The sequence below is a fragment of the Culex pipiens genome, chromosome 2 (genome assembly GCF_016801865.2).
Source record: "Culex pipiens pallens isolate TS chromosome 2, TS_CPP_V2, whole genome shotgun sequence".
In the NCBI taxonomy this organism is placed as follows: Eukaryota; Metazoa; Arthropoda; class Insecta; order Diptera; family Culicidae; genus Culex; species Culex pipiens.
In genome coordinates this window covers 181,109,812-181,137,457 of record NC_068938.1, presented here as the reverse complement: position 1 = coordinate 181,137,457, position 27,646 = coordinate 181,109,812, and the positions used below count along the sequence as shown (strand labels likewise).

Sequence of the window (27,646 nt, the reverse complement as noted above, 5' to 3'; positions counted from 1 at the left end):
GCAAAATTTAGTTGTTTACCAGTGCTTACACGCATTTTTGTCAAATTCTCCGCAAGTCAACAATAACACACTGAACAAAGTACACATACCAGACACACGGTAGTGGTAAACAAACCACGCGTCCAAGTTCATACAAACAATATCGTCACATCAACTACATTGCTACGTACGACACACATACAAACCTACCACTAACACTGACCTAATCCGTTTGCGCTGGACGGACGCTGATTTTCTTTGAGTGCAATAAAAATTACACCAAAAAGTAAAGATAGCAAACTTCTTCCCATTTTTGTGGTCCGTCAATACACAAAAAGGCACTTCGCGGGGTGCTTTTTATCAGTGCTAACGAATCGCTCCACGCTGCTGCTAGCAATAAATGAAAAAGTCACGAATTACTCTCGCAGGAGCAAAAAGATCCAAAAACTTGGTGAAGCGAAAATTCACCCGTCTCAAAGCCATTCACTTGTCCATCGAAACGAGTTTTAAAAATAAAATTGGACGAGCCGAAAAAAAACTGTTTTTTCTCATTTTTGCCACAACTCACAATCACAACAACAACCGAGTAAAAAAAACTTACCCGCAAAAATCGCACTCCAGCAAAAGTTGCGGAGCCAAAAAACAATCGCAAAAATGTAAACACAACAAAACAAAAGAAAACCCCGAGTGACCGCACGAAAACGTCCGCGTCCGTCGAAACACAACTCTCTAAATGCCGAAGCTTCCGAAACCGAACTGACTGACTGAACGTGGCGCAACCAAACAACGTTATTATTATACACACACACACAAAAGCTGATGACCACACGAACACACCTATTTTATCGCACGCATCGAAGCAACCATCTACGCACACAAACACACACGCACACACCTGTTGTCGAATACTGAACCGAACGCCAGAATCCCAAATCGGAAGGTATGAGGCTTGCGGGATTTGTTGGTGTGCGATGTGGTATGGCCATACCACAACAAAACTCTCATATTTTGATACACAACGACGCGAAACAACAACAATCGGTGGGGTAACAAAAAGCTTGGATCGTCGAGTGAGGAGGTCACCTCGCAGGTACGAGGCTTAACTGATGTTTAGTTTTAGCGCAAGTTTAACGTTTAACTCTATACTCTTATTTAACTCTTATTTAACTTATACGTGATCATGAAACTTGTAAAAAGGTCTTCCCCTTAGTTAGCTGTTTAGTAGTTCTCATCATTGGAATGATTATGATGAGTAATCGCCATGCACTTTGGAATTAGTATGTGTTGAGTAATCAGCCATTGTTGACATCACTACTAGGTGATTATGCTAAGTTATGAACTCATGACAGGTTTCAATGGAAAAACGATGCTTAATAGTAGTTTATGCCACAAGTTGCAAAATCATGATTTTTCAACACGAGACGTATATTTATCCAAGGAAAAAGTTCAACATTTCAGCACTCAAAGTAATAGTTTTCGATACTGTTTTGAGAAAACCAATTCAAAGAGTGTCTCACTTGTTTCATAAATTTCTACATCAGCGTCGTTATGTATGGTGCTGATAAGTAGGCCATATTTTCACTTTAGATCGACTGAAAAAGTAAATATTTCAAAAACACAATGCATTTTTTTCAATTCCGTCGGTAAACTACTTACTTTTCCTGTCATTCTCGAACGACGAAACAGCCTACTTTTCTCTACCAAAATAATAGAATCGAATAGAAGCCATTTTCAAAACAAATGCTGAAAAGAACAACGTTTCACCATTGAAATGGGTGCTGAAAACTTCAACTTTTCAGCACTTGTTTTGAAAAGTAATACTTTTCACTTGTTTTGAAAAGTAATACTTTTTAACATTGTTTTAATTTCAACGGTGGATTGACTAAATACATGAACATTTGACTAACAATTCCATTCAAAGAGTGTTTTTCAGAATTGAAAAAAATATTGAATGGCACTCGTTGCAAAACATGATTTTTTCAGCACTCGTCATTTTTATTTTTTATGAAAAAAATCTTCTTTATGCAACTTGTTGCATAAAGTACTATTCCTGCTCTGATATTACTTGATAAATTTTGGTGTTTTGAATCCGCCTTTTTTGGAGACCATTGTTCGATTTTTAGTGTTAAAAATATAAAATTCTGAAGTTTTCTGCTCTTTCTTTAAAAAAAAATACTAAAAAAAATACCTTTTGGAAAAACTCTAGATTTTAGAATCAAGAGTCACATTTTGAAAAGGCTGAAAAAACACTTATTTTGTACATTTCAAAAAGTTGAGCTTTAATCTAAAATTTCAAACTTATTTTTAATAATAACTGTTCACAACAGTTTCATTTTTTTCACTTGACATTCAAACCAATAGTTTCCGATATCGTGAGTTTGAATTTGTTTGGCCCTAAAAATCAGGGGACAAAAAAAATCAATAAACTTCAAAATTTCAGTGAAAATTTAAAAGCAATTAGCTGAAATCAATTTAATATGCATTCCCCTGCGTTTAGAATTATTCAAAAAAAACACCTTTTTTCAAAGATTCATATCAAGACCTAGACAACAAATCATTCAGAAAATATCTTCTCATACTGTCTTCCTTTGACTAAGGGAAATAATTGACAATGTCCAAAATAAAAAAAAAATCAAAATCTCTAATAAAAATGGCGAGATTCCAGACAGTTACTAAATTTTGGACGAAAAAAAATTGCAACGACCTTCAAATAGTAAACAAACAAAAAAAAATAACTTGTTGAACAAAATTCGACCTTTTGAGATTCTTTTGGAGCAATAAAAAATGTAAGGCACGGCAAAAAGTGTTTTATCGAGGATTTTTTTTATTTAATGCTAAGATTTTACAATCATTACTTTAAAAAACATTTCTAGATTTATTTTTTAAACTGATTTTTTTTTATTTTCAAGCATTTTAATTGTAAGAAAAATTTAAATTTTGTGAAGTTTCCGGTTCTTTTTAATAACAATAATTTTTAAAACTTTATAAACATGAGTAACTTTTTGAAAGGGTTGAAAACAGTTGTTTTTTACATTTTTTTAAAAAAGTAAATCTTTCCCAGTTCCTGAGGGGAACACCCTTGAAGAGTATCGGGCCGGCATTTACAAAGCGGATTCAGTGGCAGTTTCATTCTCAACTTAATGTTAACATGTTAGGGTTAACGTTAACATTCCATAGGTCGCCTCCCTAAGGTGTCGTGATAAGGTCCGTGATAAGGACGATACACTACCTTCCCTTTACTAAGTAATCGATTCCAGAAGGGAAAAGATCACCAGTTGTGTTGGTCCAAGCCGGGATTTGAACCCCAATCTATCGCTTACGAGGCGGAAGCGTTACCACTGGGCTACGTGGCTTTTTAAAGGTTGGACTTAATTATAAAATTTTGGACCTATTTTTTCAAAGAGCATAATACTGTGAGTTTTTTTTAACCGCCTTTACATTGAAAAGTGCACCTTATTCAAAAAAATATCAAGCATCATCAAAATCAACCTACAGCAGCAATTCTCAACGGGGGTACCAGGCCTACTTACCTACCCAAGACATCAAATCGTTCTAAAAATTCTTTCACATACAAATAAAAAATACAAAATTGAAAATTCTGTAGAATATGCAATATTTTTAGAACCATTCAAATTTTTAAAAATTGTTTGCATCGGCCTCAAAAAAAAACGAATAAAATAACGGGTGTTCATTGTTTTTTTAAGCTTAAGCATGATTAACTATAATTGATTTGTCATTATACAGTATATTTCACAGAAAAAATGATCTAGAAACATGACAGAATTTACTTGTTATAATAAAAAAAACAAAGAAAGAAAAATAAAATAAATTTGTCGAAAAAGCGAAAAAAAAAATTACAAATAAACAAAACATTCAATATCGAAACAACATCTTAAATTTAAAAAATCAATCGAATAGAATAATTTAAAAAACAAACTTAACAAAAACAAAAGGTTTGATTAATGTTTTTAACACGACATCTTAAAACTAATAAAACGAAAGAAAAAACAAAATACAATAAGTAGATCGAAATGAAAAAAAAATCAATAAAAGGCCAAACCGGCACTTTATTGTGCAAATATGTAGAGAAACTATTAAATATAAATAAAATATCACCAATTGACTAAGTGTGCGAAATAATTTATTTTTGTCTTTTCTTACTACTAAAAGCTCTTGATTTTTGCTTGACATTCGGGTAGCAAGATTTTTTTTGTAACACTTCACATTTTTGTTTCTATATTCCACCAACCACAGCACTTTTCCTCCCACACTCACCCCTCTAAAAGTCGGGGCAACCCATTTCGTTATCTTTCGTGTTTCTGTGTTCATATTTTTCCCTCCCGGTGAGGCAGACAAACGAGACAAGAGAAAATTAAACCCGGTGCGGCACACACCTGTGGAGTTGCTTCCCCTCACACTCACACAAGCACCGTTTCGGACGCACGCACGCACCACAAACTGACCAATGCCAACAAGATAATATTTAAAGAGAAGTCGCGGTTCCCCCCTTTCTTAACCACAATTAATACCTCGAAGGTCAACCAGGAATAATTGACGGTTGATTTCGGTGGTGTAGTAAGTTTTTTGAGGGGTTTTATTCTCGTTTAGTTTATACTTTCTATATTTTAAAAGTTCAAAATAGTTGAAGAACAATTAAAAATAATTAAAAGTTAATTTAAAAAATAACTAAGGTTATTTACGGTGTTTTCAAAAAAATCATTACATCAGTTTAGGTTTACAATAAAATTGCAAAATAATTCATGACCTCTTTTCGAGACTCATCATAATAAACCTGGCCGGGCACTTTGACAGCCGACTTATTGACTTTCGCGCCGTCTGTCATGCATTAAGCGCATCTACCAGATTTGCGTTCCTGTGTTTATCCTCTTCTCAACCTGTAAGTCTCCCTTTAGGATCTAATTTAGAATTAATTATCAAGTAACGTAATTCTGCAAAAAAAACTTGTAGAGCTGCAAAAAATTCAACCAAAGGATTTAAAAAATAGAAAATAACAAAAAACCTAAAAAAATTAACAAAACACAAAAGAAACCATTGAGAGAATAGATTTAAAAAACAAAGAATATTTAACAAAAGAACAGTCAAATACAAATTTCAAAGGAACATAAAAAGGTAAGTTAAAAACGTAGAGTCAGTAACAAATAAAAGAGAAGAAAGATTATTAAACGGCCTTGACAGGGTCGACTGACAACCAAGAAAGGTAGAAAGGGGCATCAAGTCGAAGATGATGCACCTCGCACGCACTCACACACCAACAGGTACACTCTCACCTGGTCATTAAGGTGGTGCGACTACCTTTCTAGATTGTGCGATGCGAAGAAACGAGACAGCCTAACCCGGTCTCCTCCTTTCGTCTGTTTTCGTTTCGGCGATGTGCTCTTTCGACAGCTTCGAGCATAAAGGTCCGGTATAAGTCAGTCAGTGGGTAAGTCCACGTGTCACTCGGGTTGGTTGAAGTGGACTCCCCGCGACGAGGAGCCGAGACTCTTGGAATTTTAACCTCCTCTCACACTGGTGTGATTTGCACACACAACACATTGACATGGTGGCGTCGTCGTCGTCGTCGTTTTGGCATATATCGCAAATGACAACCACACTATAGTCGGGAATCATCGCGGACAAGCAAATGTGACAAGTACCGGGAAAACGGGTCCGGCTGCGGACTCGGACTCGGACTCGGTGAGAGACACGTTTTAAAATTTCTGCGAACTCTCTACAAGCCATCCGTCTACACGGGAGAAAATCTAAAAAAAAAATCATTTAAATTTGGTTTGTCTCTTAAAAAAAGCATAAAGAAAAACTCAAAAAAATCAGAAAATTCGGAGATTACCAGTTACACCTGTGCTTTTACCAGTGTTCCTAATGTATAGTCAACTGACGCAACCAGAACTGACTGTTTGTTTACACATCGTCTTTAACCCATCAACATCGTTTTGCTTGATATTTTTACCAACTTTGGAAGTGTTTTTGATAAAAGATTAGAAGCAACAAATATAATGTTTTTGAAGAAATCTGACAGGATAATTCTTTTAGTGCAATTCTCTACGTTTTTGCAAATTGACTTTTCTTTGAATTTTTTTTTTAGCGAAATTTTGTCCATGCATTTCCTATGCCAAAAGAAGCCACTTTGCATCATTAGTTTTTTTTTAAGTTAGGTATGCGAATATTCGAAAATCTGTTTATTGAGAAGGAAAACTGATGACAGTTTGGGGTAAAAAAGCAAGCTCAATATTTTAAAATGTTCAAAATAAGTTTTTTAGCCATTTCAAAAGGTTACTCATGGTTCTGATTTTAAAATAGTGTTTATTGAAAAAGCAGAAATCTTGCCCATGAACATGCTACAGATTACCACTGGCCAATTACAGACTCGTAAATGTGTTTTGAGACTTGCCCATGAAAAAACATGAAGTTTGATACCCATATTGCTATGATAAGTGGAACTTTCCGAATTGGCCAATTTCCCCGGGGCACCCGGAACCTGCTACAGCTTAGTGAGGCCAATTAAAGATCCGTAGTTGTGTTTTGAGACTTGCCCATGAAAAAACATGAAGTTTGATACCCATATTGCTATGGTAAGTGGAACTTTCCGAATTGGCCACTTTCCCCGGGGCACCCGGAACCTGCTACAGCTTAGTGAGGCCAATCAGAGATCCGTAGTTTTGTTTTGAGACTTGCCCATGAAAAAACATGAAGTTTGATACCCATATTGCTATGGTAAGTGGAACTTTCCGAATTGGCCACTTTCCCCGGGGCACCCGGAACCTGCTACAGATTACCCCTGGCCAATTACAGACTCGTGAATGTGTTTTGAGACTTGCCAATGAAAAAACATGAAGTTTGCCACCCATATTGCAATGGTTCATCGAAGTTGCTATAATAACTGTGGCCAATACGTGTCCTCCCGGTCCGATTTTACGGAAATGGCCATATCTCTGCGGATTTTCAACGGAATTCAATGCTTCCGGTTGCATTCGACTGGTTATTAGTTGTACTTTCAGGAAAAAATATTGATTAAATAAAAAGCTCACCACAACTAAAATGGCACGCCGCAGAAAAACTTGCTTTTTGACATGACCTCGGGAAATCCGGAACATCTCCGGTGGCCACGGACCGTACCCTTAAACGGGTCCATTTTCTAAAACTGGAATAATTTCCCTTTCACCTGCTTCTTGAATCATCAAAATCGGTTAATTTTTCGAAAAGTTATGAGCATTTGAATTTTGAAAAAAACTTGCCTGTCCAACCCCTGTATCTTTGCCGAGATATAGCTATTTGAATTGAGCAGTTTCAAAAAACGGGTGCTACGATATCTCTACACTGTTTCAACCAAATCGGCTCAAAATGTTGGTGAAGACTCGCTAAACCGGTTCCGTGTACATGACGAAGGCCGATTTTCAAAAAGTTTATTTCAAAAAAAGTTAAAAATATGTTTAAGTTTTTCATATTAAAAATCGTCAGTTTTTGATTTTTGTATTTAAAAAAATCAAAATTTAAAAATCGGGCTTCGTCATGCACACGATGTATGTCTTGAGAGTCTTCATCCCAAATTTCAGCTAATTCGGTCCATCCCATCTCGAGATATCGTGGCACCCATAAATCTGGAGTTTTTTTTTAAAAAAGGTCCAATAAACCAAATTTTATGTTTTTGCTTTTTGGGTGTTTTTTAATACCCTTGACTCAATGCGGTTTCAAAAACACCCAAAAAGCAAAAACTAGAAATTTGGTTTATTGGACCTTTTCAAAAAAAAACTCCAGAAAACGCTCACAAAGTTTGACAGTTCGCTTTGCGCATGGCAAAATTTTAAACTTAAATCGTCTATCACTCACTTGAATCATGAAATATTTTCATGAAACTTTCAAGAGTGATTGGAAATCATCTTTTTAGTGGAATTATCAATTTTGCCGTAATATGAAATTTTGATATTTTCTACATGTATGTAACCCCTTAAGAGGCTGTATCTGACCAACCACCATATTTGTAGATGGCAAAAAATTGAACATTTTTTGAAAAAAAATCAAAAAAAGCCTAAACAAACGGTGAACTCCGTAGTAACAGTTCAATAGGGCGAATCTGCGTTTGTAAACAAGCAGTCTATCCCCCTCTTACTTTACGTGAACTGTCACTTGTGCAAAAGGGATAGACTGCTTGCTTACAAACGCAGATTCGCCCTATTGAGCTGTTACTACGGAACTTTAGGTCGTTGCAAATATTTTTCATGCCATTTTTATCTATCTTTATCGGATTTGCCAATAAAAAAGTGTTGTATCTCGGTTTTAAATGTCCGCAAATAGCTGAAAAACCTTTTTCTTATTTAAAACTAAGAACGTTTCGATTTTGTTTGTAAGTTAAGATCAATAAAAATCCAGCTTTATCCACATTTTTACCGATTTGCATGAAAAAGTTTATGGGATTCCTAAGGGCAAAGGATTTAAAATGTCTTAATTATCCGAAGCCTCGATTATCCGAAGTTTCGATTATCCGAAGGTTTGTATGGGACTTCAGATAGTTTTTTTTTTGTCAGTTTTGACATTAAATTTAAGTTCTGCGACCCGAATTTAATCGAAATTGTGTTGTTCATTGCCTATTAAATCACTAAAAGCATTTTCCCAATATCTCGTCACCGCCATTTTGGATTTAAAAAATTATAAATCATGTTTGAGTAGTAAAGGCGTTTAGGAGTTTTTTATCTCAAAATTCCTCACAAAAGGTGGATCCCCGAAAACAACTCCCGCCAACACTCTCTGAGCGCAAAAGAATCGTAAAGATCCCCGTCCAACGACATCAAACGCAAAAACGAGCCTCGAGGTTCGATTTATGAATGAGATTAGGAATGGGAGAGAAAACGAATTCCGCCGGTCGGTCGTACCGGTGGCTCGAACTTCTCCGTCCATAACGGCGAAAGGTCGTTTGTTGACCGCGTCGTCAGCCACCGTATTCGGACCCCAAGCTGAAAAATCAGGTCGTACTAACGCGTCATCGCGCTCGTGTTGACCATACTCTGCGGAACCTGTATTTTGCGTCGCGATACGGATGGATGAAGGTTGAGGATAGGTTTAGGAACAGGTACTTGGAGGTTGGTAAAGATGATACTTTTAAGAGAGTAGCGAAAATTTCAATGAAGAATTGATTAAATGTGATATGATAATTTATAATGCATACTGCAAATTCCATGTTAATGCATGACAGATGAAAGATGAATTCGCAGAAAAGTCAGTCTTCCAATTTCGCAAACCTCGAGAAAAATGTAATTGTCATCTTGGCAAAGATTGATGAAGCTTACTAAACCCAACTTGAGGTGAAAAGATGTGAAAACTAACACCTAAATAAAATAAGTTGTGTGCCAACATTGGAGCCGGATTTGCATAAATCTATGTTTATTGGGTTTAAAACAAACAAATTCTTTGTTGCATAACCTTGACGCGATACAATTTAATCATGAGGATTGTTGCCCATAAATCATAGTTGTCCCATGAGAATTTTTCGTATTTATATTTTTTTTTTTCAAATCGAAAAACTTTCATTTAATATGTAATTAACAATTATTTGACAAAAAAAAAACAAAGTTTAACATTAAAAAGCTACAATTCTAAATTTTCATGGCAGAAAAAAACGAAAAACATCACGAGACTGCGATTTGGTTTCAGTTTCAATCTATCAAACTCGGAGAGACGCGCTCTCCAAATTTGGCAGCGTTCCATAAATTAACAACAACGCAGATTGAGTGTGTTCAGCGTGTTTGGGTTACACCATTACTCATTATTGGCCATTGATTGATCTGATTTGTGTGCGTCTTTTTTTATGTTTCAATTTTTGCCACGAAACTCGATACACCGGATGTAGGCAACTTTTACGATCCACAGCTGATTGAGTCGATTCAAAAGTTTATTTTTGGAATTTAACAGCTTGCACTGCCTTAGAAACTTGAAAAATATTGGCCTAAATTTAGCACTAGAATAGCTCTACATTTGCACTAAGGGCTTAGCTGACATTTAAAAATATATACTTATAAATTTTAGTTAATATCTCAATCAAATCATCACCAACAACAACGAATGAATTTCTCACCTCCGAAATTCGATTACAACTCAAAAACTTCAAAATCAGGAAGCATCGATGTGGTCATCTTCATCAACGCGCCATCTTTTCGGAGGTGCTGCATTCAATCATCTCCGCACACACACACACGCTTCATCATCAATCGCGTCCACCACACTCAGACTCGATTGAATGGACTGACGGACAGGTGGAATGATTGGCAACGTCGAGAAGGAAGGAAGGTAGAAAAACAAAATAAAAATCGAGAAAATATGATTCAATGGCCGTACGGCTGCTGTTGTAAACGGCAGGCATTGAAAGCATTGAAAATCAATTCCTTATTTTTATTTCGTGGTTTTTTTCATTTCAGCAAAGAAAATGTTAATTAATAATCATATTAACAAACGATTCGGAAGGTTCTTACCATCACTGCATAAAAATTGTTGTTCTTAAACAATTTATAATTTCTTATTTTTAACTAAATTTAAAGATTACAGAATGACTCAAAATCCCCAATAGGTGGATTCAACGCAAAACATAAGCCAATGTTGGCAGTGATGATTCCATCGGGTCTCAGAAAGAAGCAACACCCAAAAAAAAAGTGGAGGAAAAATCAAACATTTTCGTCGGATCGGAACGCGACGGAGTCGATTTGCTCATGTAATCATCATACAAATAAGCTTTGAGCTGGCTAGCCTTAAGGCCCCCGGCTCTGCTCAGAAATCAACAAAAGAGAGCTACTGTAAGATGGGAGTGAGTTTGGGTTTAAACTCATTGGAAAAAAAAATATTTAAAAAAATCAAATCATTTGCTCCGGGATTCGAGCTGACGACCTTTGGATTGCGAGCCAAGTTTATTATAACTTTTCCAGGGAAAAGAATCCTGCACCTGGACTGACCTAACGATCGTAGGTTAGGCCAGAACCAACATTTACTTCCCCATCCGATAGTAGGCATGATCAGACAAATCTGGTCTCAAAAAAGCCAGCCGTGGTCGGCTGGGATTAAACCCAGACCTACTGGGGTGAGAGACATCTGATCGATTTGGTGTATTCAGCAGAGTTGTAAATTCTGAAAGAGAGTTTTCATAAAAATTAGTACACGGGAACAAAAATTCTCGTTTTTTTATTTGTCATTTTATCAATATCAGTTGATTTCCCGCGGAATACGTAGTTTTTACTTGCGATTTTTTTATATATTTTTTCAAGGGGGCTAAACTGACATTTTTTGCGCTAGAGTTTTAAGGAAACTGGTATAGGAGTTTTGATTTCCTTGGAAAAAAAAATGTTATTTGGAGAAAAAAAATATTGCCAAACAAAATTTAAAAAATCATATTCGGAAATTAGAAAAAATGCAATCAGCGTAACTCTACAGTGTAGATGTAGAGTCTACACACTTTCTGATAGACTACAAAGTTTTCAAGATATTTAAGGTGAAATAAAAAAAACACTTAACATAGAAAAAGCACCACAGCGAAAGAAATTTTCAAAAACCTGAGAAAATTTAATCAAAATTTTCGTTTTTCAAAGGTTGGTTGAAGTTTAAATTTCGAGAAAAAAAAAGTTTCTCTCAGTGTCCATTATTTTTCAACTCGCGGTATCTCGGAAACTATTGGTTCGATGTTCAGTGTTAAAAAATAATACTGAGGATAAAGATGTAAAATTTAGCAAAAAAAAAAGATACTTCCTAAGATCTTTTGATATTTTGTATTTTTTCTGACAATAAAATACCATGCCTCAACCATATTGTGAAAACTTTTACTTCAAAACTTGTTTTAATTCTTCCAGTCGTCACTCACGTCATAAAGAAAACTGTGAGATGAGATAAAACAATTACAGTCCAGACACGATTATCCGAAGCCTCATTTTTTTTTATTTTCTTACTTTTAACATCAAGTTGGAGTTCTACAATCCCATTTTAGTCAAATTTGAATTGTTGAATGCCTATTAAATTAGAAAATGTATTTTTTCAATATTTCATCACCGCCATTTTGGCCACCATCTTTGATTTAAAAAAAAATCACTTTAGAGTAGTTTATTGGTCTCAACTATCAAAAATAAGACAACAACACAGTTTTTTTTTTCGTGATTCGATTATCTGAAGTTACGATTATCCGAAGTGAAAGTGTATAGAAGTGAAGTGACTGTATAGAACTTTTGATTGGGTTTGACCCAAAAGTTGTTAGATATTTAATTAAATGCGAAAAAAATGTTTCCAGTGCTCTGTTTTTGACTTCTAAACTATTTTTATTTCTAGCGTAAATCACAAATACAGTCCAGACTTGATCATCCGAAGGCCTTGGAAAAAATCACTTTGGATAATCGAATCTTCGGATAATCTAATCACTATTTTTTAATTAAATTATTTTTGATTGAAGAGCTTAAAAATTACCGCTGAACTACGATAGAGTGATTAAGAATTTTTGAATCCAAAAATATTTAAATATTGAAAAAATGCATTTTGTAAACCAATAGGAAAACAACTATATAAAATTGGCTACAATGGGGTCGCAGAACCCGCATTTGACGTTAAAAGCAAGAAAACAAAACAAAAAAACATGTTTTGTTAGTGATTTGGTTATTCAAAATCCCATACAAACCTTCGGATAATCGAAACTTCGGATTATCGTTTCTGGACTGTATTTGTTTTTTTTTTATCAAAACATTAGAAAAATCAAATGCAACAAATAAAAAAATATTAAAACCAAAAAAAATAAAGTATGTTTATTGTTGGCTATATTTAAATTTCTGAAAAAGAAATATAACAAAACGCTTATACATGTTACTGTTTTGAAGCGTAGCAAGGAGTTAGCGAGTATCTCTGATCTGATAGTGTTATAGCACTGAAATGAATCAGTCATCAAAATAATCAAAAAACCAAAAATAAGTTCCGTTTACTGCACCACATTCATAACCCTCGTACGAAATTATTAAATCGACTCAAAGTAGATCCCCGTGCGGTAACCAAGGACCAAATTTAAGCACTTGTTTCAAAATTATCATAAAATTTCCCACTTTTTCCTCCGTACAGTAGCAAATTGGCTACTAAACGTCCCCGTTCGCATCAACTTTCATTAATTTTAAGCAATTCTTAAGTGGAACCACGGAGCTAAAATCGCGGTTCCACCGCGTAAACTCACCAAACTTGAAGAGAAAAATTTCACATTCCTCCACCCTACTACCGGCCCGACGGTCCCCCAGTCCAGCCAAGCGGATAAAACCACACGGAACTCAAAAAAATTACTTGTTTTTGTGTTGTTTAAAAAGAGAGGATAATCTCGAATCTTTCGACTTACCGTGCGCGGAGCTGTCACTGTCACTTGTCTCGAACCCGGACACCTTCTGAAAACCTGTTGCCACTACGGTAATTTTTACAAGGGGATTTCACTAGGGCCGCACGGTTCTTCCCACAGGTTGTTACACACCAAAATATAACGGAACGTGCTCGCCAGCAGTTCTCGAACAACACACCCGGGCCAAGCCTACTACGACCACACTGTGGATGTGTATGGCTGGGTTGTCTCGCGAACCTCGCAAACTTGTTTTCCAATTTCCAAAAACAGCAGCACGCACACACACGCAGAAAAAGAAAACTCGCTGTCAAACTGTGATGTCTCTGAACTGCTCCGATGGTCTCGCGAAAAACGGGGTTACACGCACTTAAATTTTACTGTGCACACGCGCTTATCGCGTCTAAACTACTACTAAGCTAGCTCGCGAACTCGCACTCACTGACAGTTGTTGTTGTGTCTCACTTGGCAACTCTTTGCGCAACACTCAACTCGCGCACTCTCTCCGTCGCGAATTGGTGAAATTCCACGAAATTCCCAAATCGGGACTCTTCAGACTGACCACCGCTTCTGCCGTCCTGCTCGCACAGCCAATCTAGTAGCCGCGGCCACTTGTTGATGCGCCAAACCTTCTCAACTCCCCTCGCGGTAACCAATAGCGAAACGTCAACAGAGCTGTCAGCTGGTCCCGTTATGTGTCCGAGAAAACAATGCGCAACAAACACTCGACCAAATAAACGCCACAAAACCAATCGAAGATGGTGGTGAATTTCTCCGCACGACCGACCGACGACGAGACACCTTGTGTGTGTCTGGAATTGACCAATCGGGGAAGAAACGCAACGCAACCGGAGTCCTAAAACGTCAGAATAGCTACGGAACAGGCACAAGACTGACGGCGACGGCTAGCTGGCACCGTCTCTAATATGGAGAGCACCCTGAGAGCGATACCTTCGCTCGCACCACGACCATCAACAGGTAAAACGCTCAGGTACGGACACGGTAGGCGCTTGCGTCAATTCGTCGATTCACCTGTGTGTGCGAGCTCATAAAGTAACCCTCCGATCAGGAGGAGTTGCGCGAACGCGCACCAATACACCGCGAGAACCGAGCTCACCTGGGCAAGATGCCACCAATACAGATGCCATCGCAGTAGGCTCAGTCACCAGGTATTTGTGCGTTCTCCAGGTGCGTAACGGTGGCTGGAAAGAGATAGCGATACGTAACGCAGTGTGGCTATCTTGTTTCAGTGTGCTGAGCTGTCATTGTGACACCCTAGCTCAGGTGAGCTGTAACGGGACACCGCTCTGTCACGGTCGTCTTGGATGCGTTATCTCAGGTGAGAATGGTGTAGGGTTGCCATCATTGTTGTTACAGTAATTTTATTTAATTAATATGTTTCCAATATCACGGAAAATACGTCCACTATTAAAAACTGATTTATTTTTAATTAGTTTCAAATGATTACAAAATTTCTTTAACCGGAAATAAAACGTTCCAAATTATAACATTTAAATCGACCCTACTTTCAAAATAAAAAATCTCAGAATATAATAATTCCCAAAATAACATCAAATTTAAGAAACAAGGTTCCTCGCTCGTCCATCTTTCGTTGCATTCAAGTCTTTCCCGTGTTGTGTGTGTCGACGGGAGAATTTTCTTCCATTGCTGACGCCTGCGCAACCACAAGCAGATGCTCCGCCTACTGCTGCCAGGCGATCGGGTTCGTCGTCAGAGCATGGCGTTGATAAGAACAAAGTAATGGCTGAGCTGAGTGTATAAAAAATTGAAATTGGGAGTTTCTTTGATCAAAAAAGTTATTTTATATAATTGGGTTTTTCGTACCATTGTGTGGGTTGGTAACACAGTCCAGACAATTTTCCGAATTCAAGATTCGGTTTTTCAAGAAAAATATTTCTATGAATTTTTGCCTCCTTTGGATCATGAGCAATTCTTTGAATTATTTCGATGCCAACATTTAAAAAGCACACCATCCTTTTTGAGAAAAACGTATTTCAGTGTTGAGCATCCATTTTCAATGGAGCACTTCCATTCGAGCAGTTTTTGCTTTTTTCTACAATTTTTTCCTTATGGAGCGAACTGTCAAAAACTGCTCGACTGCGGGTGCTCCATTCCCATTTTCTTTTAAAAGCAAAATAAGATGTTCTAAGACTGGTTGCAACGCGGCTCTACTTTGTTCTAGCTGTTTCATTTTTCAAATAGAACTGAAACAGACCACCCGCAACGCGGAGTTGCAGTTTTATTTTTCGAGCAGTATTTTGAAACCGGAATAAAACTGCTCGACAAGTTTGTTTCAAACGTGAGACGATTTGGAACTGGAATAGAACTCAGTTTCAAAAAAAAATCAGACATATAAAGATATCCACGTATTCTTACACACACACTATGATGCTGTGTTGATAATCATACGCACACAATTAAAAGCATTTTTTTGAAACAACATTTAGATCAGCGCGTTGCGAGCATCGTGTTCTAGTTTCATTTACGCCAGTTCTAAAAATTTAAAACTGCTTGCAATTTGAAACAATTATAAAACTTCGCGCTGCAGACAGTCTAAGACTGGTTACAACGCGAAGTTTTATAATTGTTTCAAATTGCGAGCAGTTTTAAATTTTTAGAACTGGCGGAAATGAAACTAGAACACGGTGCTCGCAACGCGCTGATCTAAATGTTGTTTCAAAAAAATGCTTTTAATTGTGTGCGTATGATTATCAACACAGCATCATAGTGTGTGTGTAAGAATACGTGGATATCTCCATATATCTGATTTTTTTTGAAACTGAGTTCTATTCCAGTTCCAAATCGTCTCACGTTTGAAACAAACTCGTCGAGCAGTTTTATTCCGGTTTCAAAATACTGCTCGAAAAATAAAACTGCAACTCCGCGTTGCGGGTGGTCTGTTTCAGTTCTATTTGAAAAATGAAACAGCTAGAACAAAGTAGAGCCGCGTTGCAACCAGTCTAAGACTGTCTGCAGCGCGAAGTTTTATAATTGTTTCAAATTGCGAGCAGTTTTAAATTTTTAGAACTGGCGGAAATGAAAATAGAACACGATTCTCGCAACGCGCTGATCTAAATGTTGTTTCAAAAAATGCTTTTAATTGTGTGCGTATGATTATCAACACAGCATCATAGTGTGTGTGTAAGAAAACGTGGAAATCTCTATATATCTGATTTTTTTGAAACTGAGTTCTATTCCAGTTCCAAATCGTCTCATGTTCGAAACAAACTCGTCGAGCAGTTTTATTTCGGTTTCAAAATACTGCTCGAAAAATAAAACTGCTTTTCCGCGTTGCGGGTGGTCTGTTTCAGTTCTATTTGAAAAATGAAACAGCTAGAACAAAGTAGAGCCGCGTTGCAAGTAGTCTAATGATAACAAACGATGAAAAACGTTGCTTTTTTGATACTTGATCATCCAAATTAAAAAAAAAAACATTTTTCCGTATTTTTTTTTTGAGAAAAACAAACATAACTTCTTTTGAAATCACCAACGTCTATATCACCCTGCTGTCATTGAGGGGGGCGCTTTGTTATGATTCGTTTTTCTTCGCCGAATGTACATGGCGCTTTTTTCATGATGCTTTTTTTTCGTCACGAGGTTCATGTAGTCTTTTATTTGACAGGTTGACAGGGCTATATAAACAGGGACTGCTGATGGCAGAGATTTTGTTTATGTTACTTTATTTAAAATCATGATTAAACTGACTTTACTGAAGTAACTTTTGTTCATTTTTGGTGGAGAGGTAGCTTATTAGGAGTACTTTCATAATATGCAATAACCCAGAAAGTGTAAAATGTACATGATGCCTTTTGAAATGCTACCGTCGATTTAACAAGATAATGTTTTTTTGCCTTCCTCACTGAGGTAAGGCTATAATCCTGCTCTAAAAATGAACTTCGTATAAAAACGTCGTAGATCAGCCTTCATGTATACATATCGACTCAGAATCGAAAACTAAACAAATGTCTGTGTGTGTATGTGTGTGTGTATGTGTGTGTGTATGTGTGTGTGTGTATGTGTGTGTGTATGTGTGTGTGTATGTATGTATGTGACCAACAAACTAGCTCATGTTTTTCGGCACTGGCTGAACCGATTTGACCCGAACTTGTTGCATTCGACTTGGTTTAGGGTCCCATAGATCGAGTTTTATACAGATTGAAGTTTCGATAAGTAGTTCAAAAGTTATGTATAAAAATGTGTTTTCACATATATTTGGATCTCACTTAACTGTATGTAAACTGTATCCGGGTCCATCATCCGACCCATCGTTGGTTAGGTTATCAAAAGACCTTTCCAACGAGTCCAAAACATTGAAGATCTGGCAACCCTGTCTCGAGATATGGCCACTTAAGTGATATTGATGTACTTTTTTGAAGCCGGATCTCACTTAAATGTATGTAAACTATGTCCGGATCCACCATCCGGCCCATTGTTGGTTAGGTTATCAAAATACCTTTCCAATGAGTCTAAAACATTGAAGATCTGGCAATCCTGTCTCGAGATATGGCCCCTTAAGTGATATTGATGTACTTTTTTGAAGCCGGATCTCACTTAAATGTATGTAAACTATGTCCGAAGCCATCATCCGACCCATCGTTGGTTAGGTTATCAAAAGACCTTTCCAACGAGCCCAAAACATTGAAGATCTGGCAACCCTGTCTCGAGATATGGCCACTGAAGTGATATCGATGTACTTTTTGGAAGCCGGATCTAAAAAATAGATGAAACTTGTGTACAGCCATTGTTGTGAGGAAGGCTCCAACCACATAGGTGGATTAAGTTAGTTTTTTTCTCAGAAGATAATTTCTGTGAGTTTTTTCAGTCTTATGACCATGGTGCACTGCACTGCCCCTGTTTGCATAAATGTCCCTTATGAGCAGTTTTCTACAAAATCGGCCAATTTCGACCATACATTTATATTTTTTGTGGGCGCCTTTTCTATGACCAAAGAAGTCATTTTGTGTCATTGGTTCACCCATACAAATCTCCAAACAATGTTGGCAGCTAAGGGACCATCCACAAACCACGTGGACACTTTTTTGGTAATCTAACCCCCCCCCCCTCGTGGACAATTGTCCATACAAAAAAATCTTTTTTGTATAGAGCGTGGACAATCGCCATACCCCCCCCCCCCTCCCCTAAAGTGTCCACGTGGTTTATGGATGGTCCCTAATGGCTATGGCAGAAATGGTACGTAAATATTCGAAAATCTGTAACTTTCTAAAGATTTTTTTGAGTGAATTGGTGTCTTCGGCAAAGTTGTAGGTATTGATGAGGACTATTCAGAAAAAATCGGTACGCGGAAAAAATGTGTGAAAAAAAATAATATAAATATTTAAATTACCTACAATCCATATTAGTTGCGTTGGAGAATTTGAACGGTGCGCGTCGCGGTCATCACGCAGGATTTTCGTTGCCATTTCCGTCTTTGTTGTCCCCCCGATTGTGTGTGTATTTCGGTCCGGGCGGTTTCGCGTTTTCGCATTTTATTTGGTTTTATCTTTCCACAGCCGGCTGTCTAAGGTTGAACCAAATAACCGGGAATAGTCTCATCCGCATACTCCGACTGTTTGCCTTGAGAATGCATAATACATCACACCATTAAACAAAATTTATTGATTATTGGGTCGCATCATCATCCTCTATGTTGAATCCTGGTCATTACCCTTAACCGATAACAAAATCCCAAGTAGAAGTAGTTTTCCGGCACACGTGGGGGTGTGGATATTTTATAGAACCTACCCTTTGTAGCAACCTGTGCTAACTAACATTCCCGTCCCAATCCCCCGAGATCTACAAACTGACATGGCGGGCGCCGTTGGTGGCCAACGACTGTTACCTATTTGCTCCAGATCTAGTTTTAATGATCTTGATGTTTTACACTCAAACCCCGATGGTTTGACACCAACTGTTGTCAAACGAACGGGGTCACTTTTTAGTTTAACACCCCTTTTACACGGAGTTCACCCACATTGTCAAACGTTTGTTTTGATAGTGTGCGGGAGCGCCGTGTAAAAAGTGACAGTTCGTCATTTTGCCTTCCTCACTGAGGTAAGGCTATAATCCTGCTCTAAAATTGAACTTTTTATTTAAAGCTCGAAAACCCACCTTGATGTATACATATCGACTCAGAATCGAAAACTGAACAAATGTCTGTGTGTATGTGTGTGTGTATGTGTGTGTGTATGTGTGTGTGTATGTGTGTGGGTATGTGTGTGTGTATGTGTGTGTGTATGTGACCAAAAATGTCACACAGTTTTCTCAGCACTGGCTGAACCGATTTTGACCAAACCAGTCGCATTCGACTTGGTTTAGGGTCCCATACGGTGCTATTGAATTGTTTGAAGTTTTGATAAGTAGTTCAAAAGTTATGTATAAAAATGTGTTTTCGCATATTTTCGGAAGATGAATAAATAGCAGTAAACTGAACCAAACATCATCATGCTATACATCGTTATTTAGATAATTGAAAGACCTTTCCAACGAGTCCACAACATTGAAGATCTGGCAACCCTGTCTCGAGTTATAACCACTTAAGTGATATTTATGTACTTTTTTGTAGCCGGATCTCACTTAAATGTATGTAAACAATGTCCGGATCCATCATCCGAACCATCGTTGGTTAGGTAATTGAAAGACCTTTCCAATGAATCTACAACATTGAAGATCTGGCAACCCTGTCTCGAGTTCTGACCACTTTAGTGATATTTATGTACTTTTTTGTAGCCGGATCTCATATAAATGTATGTAAACAATGTCCGGATCCATCATCCGACCCATCGTTGCTTAGGTAATCGAAAGACCTTTCCAACGAGTCCACAACATTGAAGATCTGGCAACCCTGTCTCGAGTTCTGACCACTTTAGTGATATTTATGTACTTTTTTGTAGCCGGATCTCATTTAAATGTATGTAAACAATGTCCGGATCCATCATCCGACCCATCGTTGCTTAGGTAATCGAAAGACCTTTCCAACGAGTCCACAACATTGAAGATCTGGCAACCCTGTCTCGAGTTCTGACCACTTAAGTGATATTTATGTACTTTTTTGAAGCCGGATCTCACTTAAATGTATGTAAACGATGTCCGGATCCATCATCCGACCCATCGTTGGTTAGGTAATCAAAAGATCTTTCCAACGAGTCCAAAACATTGAAGATCTGGCAACCCTGTCTCGAGTTATGACCACTTAAGTGATATTTATGTACTTTTTTGTAGCCGGATCTCACTTAAATGTATGTAAACAATGTCCGGATCCATCATCCGAACCATCGTTGGTTAGATAATCGAAAAACCTTTCCAACGAGTCTAAAACATTGATGATCTGGCAACCCTGTCTCGAGTTCTGACCACTTTAGTGATATTTATGTACTTTTTTGTAGCCGGATCTCACTTAAATGTATGTAAACAATGTCCGGATCCATCATCCGACCCATCGTTGGTTAGATAATCGAAAAACCTATCCAACGAGTCTCAAACATTGAAGATCTGGCAACCCTGTCTCGAGTTCTGACCACTTAAATGATATATATGTACCTTTTTTGTAGCCGGATCTCACTTAAATGTATGTAAACAATGTCCGGATCCATCATCCGACCCATCGTTGGTTAGGTAATCAAAAGATCTTTGCAATGAGTCCAAAACATTGAAGATCTGGCAACCCTGTCTCGAGTTATAACCACTTAAGTGATATTTATGTACTTTTTTGTAGCCGGATCTCATTTAAATGTATGTAAACAATGTCCGGATCCATCATCCGACCCATCGTTGCTTAGGTAATCGAAAGACCTTTCCAACGAGTCCACAACATTGAAGATCTGGCAACCCTGTCTCGAGTTCTGACCACTTAAGTGATATTTATGTACTTTTTTGAAGCCGGATCTCACTTATATGTATGTAAACAATGTCCGGATCCATCATCCGACCCATCGTTGGTTAGGTAATCAAAAGATCTTTGCAACGAGTCCAAAACATTGAAGATCTGGCAACCCTGTCTCGAGTTATGACCACTTATGTTATATTATGTACTTTTTTTGTAGCCGGATCTCACTTAAATGTATGTAAACAATGTTCGGATCCATCATCCGACCCATCGTTGGTAAGGTAATCGAAAGACCTTTCCAACGAGTCTAAAACATTGATGATCTGGCAACCCTGTCTCGAGTTCTGACCACTTTAGTGATATTTATGTACCTTTTTTGTAGCCGGATCTCACTTAAATGTATGTAAACAATGTCCGGATCCATCATCCGACCCATCGTTGGTTAGATAATCGAAAAACCTATCCAACGAGTCTCAAACATTGAAGATCTGGCAACCCTGTCTCGAGTTCTGACCACTTAAATGATATTTATGTACCTTTTTGTAGCCGGATCTCACTTAAATGTATGTAAACAATGTCCGGATCCATCATCCGACCCATCGTTGGTTAGGTAATCGAAAGACCTTTCCAACAAGTTCAAAACATTGACGATCTGGCAACCCTGTATCAAGCTATGACCACTTATGATGCCACTTATGAGCCCTTGAGTGATATGTGTGTTTTTTTCAGGGGGTAGCGAAGAAGCCGCCATCTTGGAAGTCCAGATAACAAACACTCAGAATCAGTATTATTTATATTACTTTGGTAACACGAAGTGTGTTATCCTGGTTAAACTCAAAAGTCCCATGCAAATGTGTAAAACCAAACTAAAAAATGTGTAATGCCGATTCACAGTGTACGAGCGCACTGTTTGATCGACCAAAAGAAAAAAAGCAAAAAAAGGTAAACAGAAAAATCACTTTTTTCGACATGAATTTTCAGCCAATATTGGGATGGAATCTCCAAGGATATGATAGAATTTGCCATCAGCAACACAATTCACGTGTTTTTTCAGGTATTTATCGTTTGAATTGCGGGAAATTTGAAAATCAAAAACCCAAACAATGGTTTGTTATGGGCTACCATTTGACAGCTAGTGCTTTTGTTGTGGGCTCTCATTTGACAACCGTACTAATGTCGACTGTTGTCAGTTTGCTTTGGTTGGAATAGGGTTGCCATCCCCCCGGTTTTTTTGGACCAAATTTGTGTTCAAACACATCATTTCACATATCACCCATTGTTGGAAAAGAGTGAGGAAGGCACCAACCACATAGGTGGATTAAGTTAGTTTTTTAGTTTGACTTTGACCAACCAACGGGGTACAAACTAAAAAAGTGTCAAACGAAAAAGTGACCAACCACCGGGGGTTGAGTGTATCTTTTCAGCGCATTCATACATGCTGTTGATAAGGGAAACACCATTAGATCGTTTAAGCGTATGGTCGGTTGTATTGATAGGATATTACGGTCCTGTTCAGCAACGGAGAAAGACAACCATGGGTGGTCTCTCATGCTCATGCTCATAGAGATTTTTGTCAAAAATTTAAATCTTGTACGTAAAATTGTTTGACCCCATTTTCCGTTTTGTTTTTTTTTTAATTTTTTCAATAATTAAGTAAGTTTTTTTGAACTTTTTCTTTCTTTTGATTAAGTTTTTTTTAATTTCCAAATGCTCAAAAATGAATTATGATTATTCACCAATAAAACTGAATTGAATTGAATTTTTTCATTGGTGTCCATGATTGTCCATTCCTGATTTCTTTTTGTTTGTCAAAAGTTCAGAAATTTTCCTACAATTTTATCTAAGAAACATTGAAGATTGGACCACTGGTTGCTGAGATACAGCGGATAAAAGAAAAAGAAACAGGAAAATTGAAGTTTTCTAAGTCTCACCAAAACAACCCTTTATTTTCTAATGTCAGCAACTCAGCAACTACCTAATGGTTCATTTGTAAAATATGAAACATTCGTGAAATGTTTCGATCATTTATTGATCCTTGCACTGTAACTTGGATTTTGCCCGCACTTTTCTTTCGCACTTTTGACAACAAGAATTCAAAAAACTAGGCAACCAGTTGTTTGTTTACACTGCCAGTCGCAGTTTCCACCCAACTGGACAATCGCACTTCAAAATTGCGATTGACAGCTGAAAAACAAGCGAACACTTTGATCATTTTTTAGGAAATTTAAATTTTCCCAAGGCAGTTTGACAAGTCGCAATAGTGCGATCGATAGCAATAATTTAGTGCAAAGTCCAAGTTAGTGGAAATTGCGCAATAGAAAACAATAAATTGTTTTTTTAATCAAGACTAACATTTCAAAAAGGCCAAACATTCAATATTACGCCCGGGCAAAATGTTCTTTTGAACATGGTTCAGCCACTCACTTGAAAAATAATCCCGAAACATGTAATTAATAAGCAAGCGCTATCCAAAAAAAATCAAACACACTGAGTCACTTGACGTTTACCTATTCTAATCAAAGGCTGACGAAATCCGAGCGAAAGCAAATAAAGAACAAAGGGTGGCCATCAACACCACCAGAGTGATGCCAGGAAACTTTCTCTATACTCTATAAATGCCACTTTTCGTGAATGTACTTGGTTTTAGTAAATTTTAAGGAACACTCCAGATTATCGTGCATCACGACCGCGTAGTAGGCTGGGAATGGGTATATTTCCCATACTTAAACTAGCTTAACTGTTACGATCGTTGAGACGGGCGCACTGCCAGACGGTGGAAGACCGACGGTGTAATCGATCGACTGTGTGACACTGTGAACTGTCAACGCGCGCAAAGGAAAAACGGAGAGAAGAAAGGTGCGTGTGGGACACACAGGGAAGCCACGTTTTAGCAAGTTACCGAAACAAAAGTGCGATCGTTCGAGAAGCTTCACTTCAGGATTTTAGGAGGAATAATTGGTGTTGAAGTAGTTTGAGAAAGAGGAATTCGGTGGAAAAGAAGACTAATAAATTTTGTTGCTGTCACTACGACTGTTGACAAACAGTTTTACTGACAATCACCCGAACATAATCCTTAAAGCAAACTTCTTCCAGCTGAACAAATGAACCTTAACGAAGCAATGGAGCTAGCTGACCAAGCAATCAACAGGCTGCAAAAAAAATGCGTGAGGATTCTTCATTTGACAAATTCGCGTATGTTTGTAAATAGCAGTAAGGATAGATTATAAATATTTTTTTTATTTTAAAGGTTCAGAAACATGTAGCACACTGACTATCAGTCTCCCTAGAAAGAAGTCAATAGTCACGGACGATCCAAAGTGATTCTACGAAGAATCGCTCTAGAACTCATTTTTTGACGAACTTTTAGAACATATTGAGGAAAGATTCACCGAGCATAACAAGCTACTAAAAGGTGTTGATTGTGTTTGTTTCAACACAAGCAACCAGCACTTTATTTGGACCAAGTAAGTGAACTATATGCATTGGCGACGAATGAAAAGGAATTGGAAGCAATATCACTCAAAAGCTTCATAGTTGAATTTGTGCTCTGGCGGGAAAAAAACGTTGGACATGATCTTAACTGTTGGTGAAGCCGTAGATTTGAGCCTGCGGAGTGGTGCTTTTGTAAACGTAAATAAGCTTTTGAAAATATTAATGGTAATGGCGTCAGTCGAGAGGTCATCCTCGGCTTTACGAAGATTTAATTCGTATTTAAGAAATACGACAGCAGAAACGCAACTAGTCTAGTGAACAAGTGCTTGAGGAGTTTAGTTCATCTAACAGAATTGTATTGTTGGAAGATGAAGAGGATAGGATTTTATATGGCATATAAAATTTTGCATTCTTTTTTTTAATTTTTAAAGGGTGAAGAGTGAAATCAATAGATAGTACCGAAAAATATACTTTATAAAGAATCAATAATAAATAAGATAGTAAATTGAATGCTACAAAAATTAAAAACTTTATTTCGTAGTAGATGAAGTAAAGGACAATTTTTACTTGACAAAAAAAGGATTTTTTTATAAATAGCTAATAAAACAAACGAGCTTAGATTATATTGATGACAACTTATAGGACAGATGAAAAATTATTCAAAAAAATAAATAAAGGATAGAACACAAAAAATAGAAGATAGATGGTAGCTAAATGTTACGATGCCACATTGATACAACATGTTGCGAATTAAAACAATACCGTCTACAATCACAAATTACTTCCCTTTGCCACATCAACACGACCCGCTCGCGCCTTTGATCAAAGGTTTACGAGCATTTTTTTTTTTTTTTTTGTTGCATTTTTTCTACAATGTATTTCTTATGGAAGAACTACCAACGAAGGTCTTTCGGATCAATAAACTACTTAACTTTTGTTCATTTCGGAATGATGCTTGGGTAAACTTTTATAATCATATATAATACGTTCATTTTTAGGGGATAAATAAAGTGAGATTTTGATCTAAAATGCTTTCAACACAATAAACGGGATGGAAATTACCTTGCCTTAACTTCACATGCGAATCTGGAACTTCCCAGCCTTGGTAACGTACTTGACCCCCTTGAAGGGCTTATACTTTTCACCGTACATGTCCAACCGGTTCACCTTCAGCCCGGAGACGGCCAACTGGGAGATGGTGAATTGAACGCTGAAAAAAAGATCGAATTCAAGTGTTTGAATTTGAAGAGAATATGACTCAAATAACCGATCGATGCTCGTCTCCAGCGAAGTGCACCCGGACGCCACCGACACCGTTCCCCGAATGTTCGGCAGCTTCGTCACATCGATCCGGCCCACGTCCCAGTGCAGCGTCTTGGTGACCGGATCGAACGTGTACTTGCCCTGGCTGGCCAGCAGCGCGCACGTCAGCACCGCCTTGGGCATGCGAATCTCCAGCTTGACCCCCTCGACGACCCGTCCGAGGGTGGTTTTGGGGCCCACGGTGATGTCCATGCGGCCCTGCTCGCCCGGTTTGAGACTGAGGTTGTGCCGCACGTAGATCGGAATCGCCACCACACTTTGCGACCCGACGTGGTACGACATCAGGCGGAAGCTGCCGTCCGGGGGGATGAACGAGAGGATTCGCTCCGATTCCCAGCGCTTGAAGCGCACACAGGGGTGGAAGGACACGTCGTCGAACAGGCGCGGGTTCATGAAGGACAGCGTCAGATCGGGCATTCCGCTGAGCTTGATGCAGCAGTCGATCTGAGGGTGGAATCGTGGGATTAGATTTGGTTTGAAGAAAGATTTCTCAGCTTACATATCCCTGAATCTCCGCGAAGATCGTCTGGCCGTTTTTGTCGATGATGGCGTCAACTTCCTCGACCACGTCGAAATAAGCTTCGTTGTTGGTGTACTTGACACCGGTTCTGCGCCACGGAATAGCCGACAACTGCCCTGTTGGAAGAGTTCCGCTTACACTGAAAGAAGAATTAACATAAGTTTCAAGTCTAAAAAAAATAACTCTCTCTTACTTTGACTTCCCCGTCACCGAGTTCGCAATTGTCCGCAAAATATTCGGCGGCTTGATCAACTCCTTCAAAATGTTACTCTCCGTGGCCAGCGGGAACCCATTGTCCAACATTTCGTCCAGCAGCTCGTACACCACCACGTAATTCTCCTTGATGATACTCTCGGTACACTCGGAAAAGTAATCCTCAAACGTGTCCACCACCCGGTGCAAAAACTCAATCACAAACAACGGAGGGCATTCCTGCTTGCAGGCGGCCACCAGCGACACACCGCCGCGCTGGATCGACACCAGATAGTGGTGCGGCGTCGAGATGACCGGGGGGACGTCCTGGAAAAAAATTCAGTTAGAACAATTTCATTTGAAGGGTAAAAGGTGCAACTTACATTTGGCGATTCCCGCTGGACGTCCAGGAAGTACGAAACGCATGTCCGGGAAACGACGCTGCGCCAGTGCTTTTCTAGGAAGACATCGCTGAGGAAGATATTTTGAAAACATTTAAAACACTACTTAATAACTTGGAATTATGTCTTTTGTTGGTTAAATTTGGGTAATTTCATGCACTTCCTTTAATTATTTCATTTCTTTGAAACTCGTTTTATTTCCTCGTCTATAAATCATAATTTAGCATTTAGTTTTGTGTTTTTTGCATTTTTTTTATTTTCATCAAGTATTATTGAGTTTATGAAAAATAACGATGACATAAAAAACTGGCAACACTTCTTCTCCTTTTCATACCAAAATCAAAACATCACTTTTCACTTTAAAAGAATTCCATATTTCTCTCAATTTAATCTTCAAAACAACAAAATTTCACTTACCCACTCGCGTTGACGATGAACAGGCTGTGAATCATCACTTTTCGCGCGATTTCCGGCAATATTTCACTGAATTTCGAGGCAAATTTCTCCTCACAATCTGGAAAACTGCTGATGTGGTTTTTTAAGGATCTTGCGCTATTTTGGTTTTTTGTTTACCCCAGGAGCTGTCAAACTGACTGCGGTTTTGAGTGTGTGCG

At 38.0% G+C, this 27,646-nt stretch overlaps 2 protein-coding genes across 6 annotated transcripts in view; both read right to left on the bottom strand.

Moving 5' to 3' along the window:
• Window positions 1-14,228, bottom strand: part of LOC120429527 (RNA-binding protein fusilli-like) — a 146,346-nt gene extending 132,118 nt beyond the window's left edge. The window contains exon 1 of one of the 4 annotated variants that reach the window (XM_039594593.2): window positions 13,328-14,228. The gene's annotated coding sequence lies outside the window, so the exon portion shown is untranslated. Of the gene's footprint in view, window positions 1-580; window positions 722-13,327 lie in introns of those variants that run through there. The other 3 variants (XM_052709148.1, XM_052709147.1, XM_039594596.2) reach the window with 3 other exon arrangements.
• An 11,397-nt stretch (window positions 14,229-25,625) lies between these two features.
• On the bottom strand, window positions 25,626-27,594 carry LOC120429566 (AP-3 complex subunit mu-1-like). 2 transcript variants are annotated; one of them, XM_039594618.2, is made up of 6 exons: window positions 27,450-27,594; window positions 27,015-27,102; window positions 26,633-26,958; window positions 26,419-26,578; window positions 25,864-26,363; window positions 25,626-25,806 (listed from the first exon to the last, which is right to left on the bottom strand). In XM_039594618.2, the coding sequence occupies exons 1-6, from the start codon at window positions 27,482-27,484 to the stop codon at window positions 25,671-25,673; spliced, it is 1,245 nt and encodes a 414-aa protein (XP_039450552.1). In that variant the 5' UTR covers window positions 27,485-27,594; the 3' UTR covers window positions 25,626-25,670. The 2 variants fall into 2 exon arrangements, with proteins under 2 accessions (XP_039450552.1, XP_039450550.1); XM_039594616.2 differs by having other exon boundaries at window positions 25,626-26,363.
• Window positions 27,595-27,646: the final 52 nt, after the last annotated feature.

Coding starts and splice junctions, on each gene's coding strand:
- LOC120429566 (XM_039594616.2), bottom strand. CDS start 27,484: ATGATTCACAGCCTGTTCATCGTCAACGCGAGTGG. Junction 27,103..27,449: donor TTCATCGTCAACGCGAGTGG/GTAAGTGAAATT, acceptor TATCTTCCTCAG/CGATGTCTTCCTAGAAAAGC. Junction 26,959..27,014: donor TCCAGCGGGAATCGCCAAAT/GTAAGTTGCACC, acceptor ATTTTTTTCCAG/GACGTCCCCCCGGTCATCTC.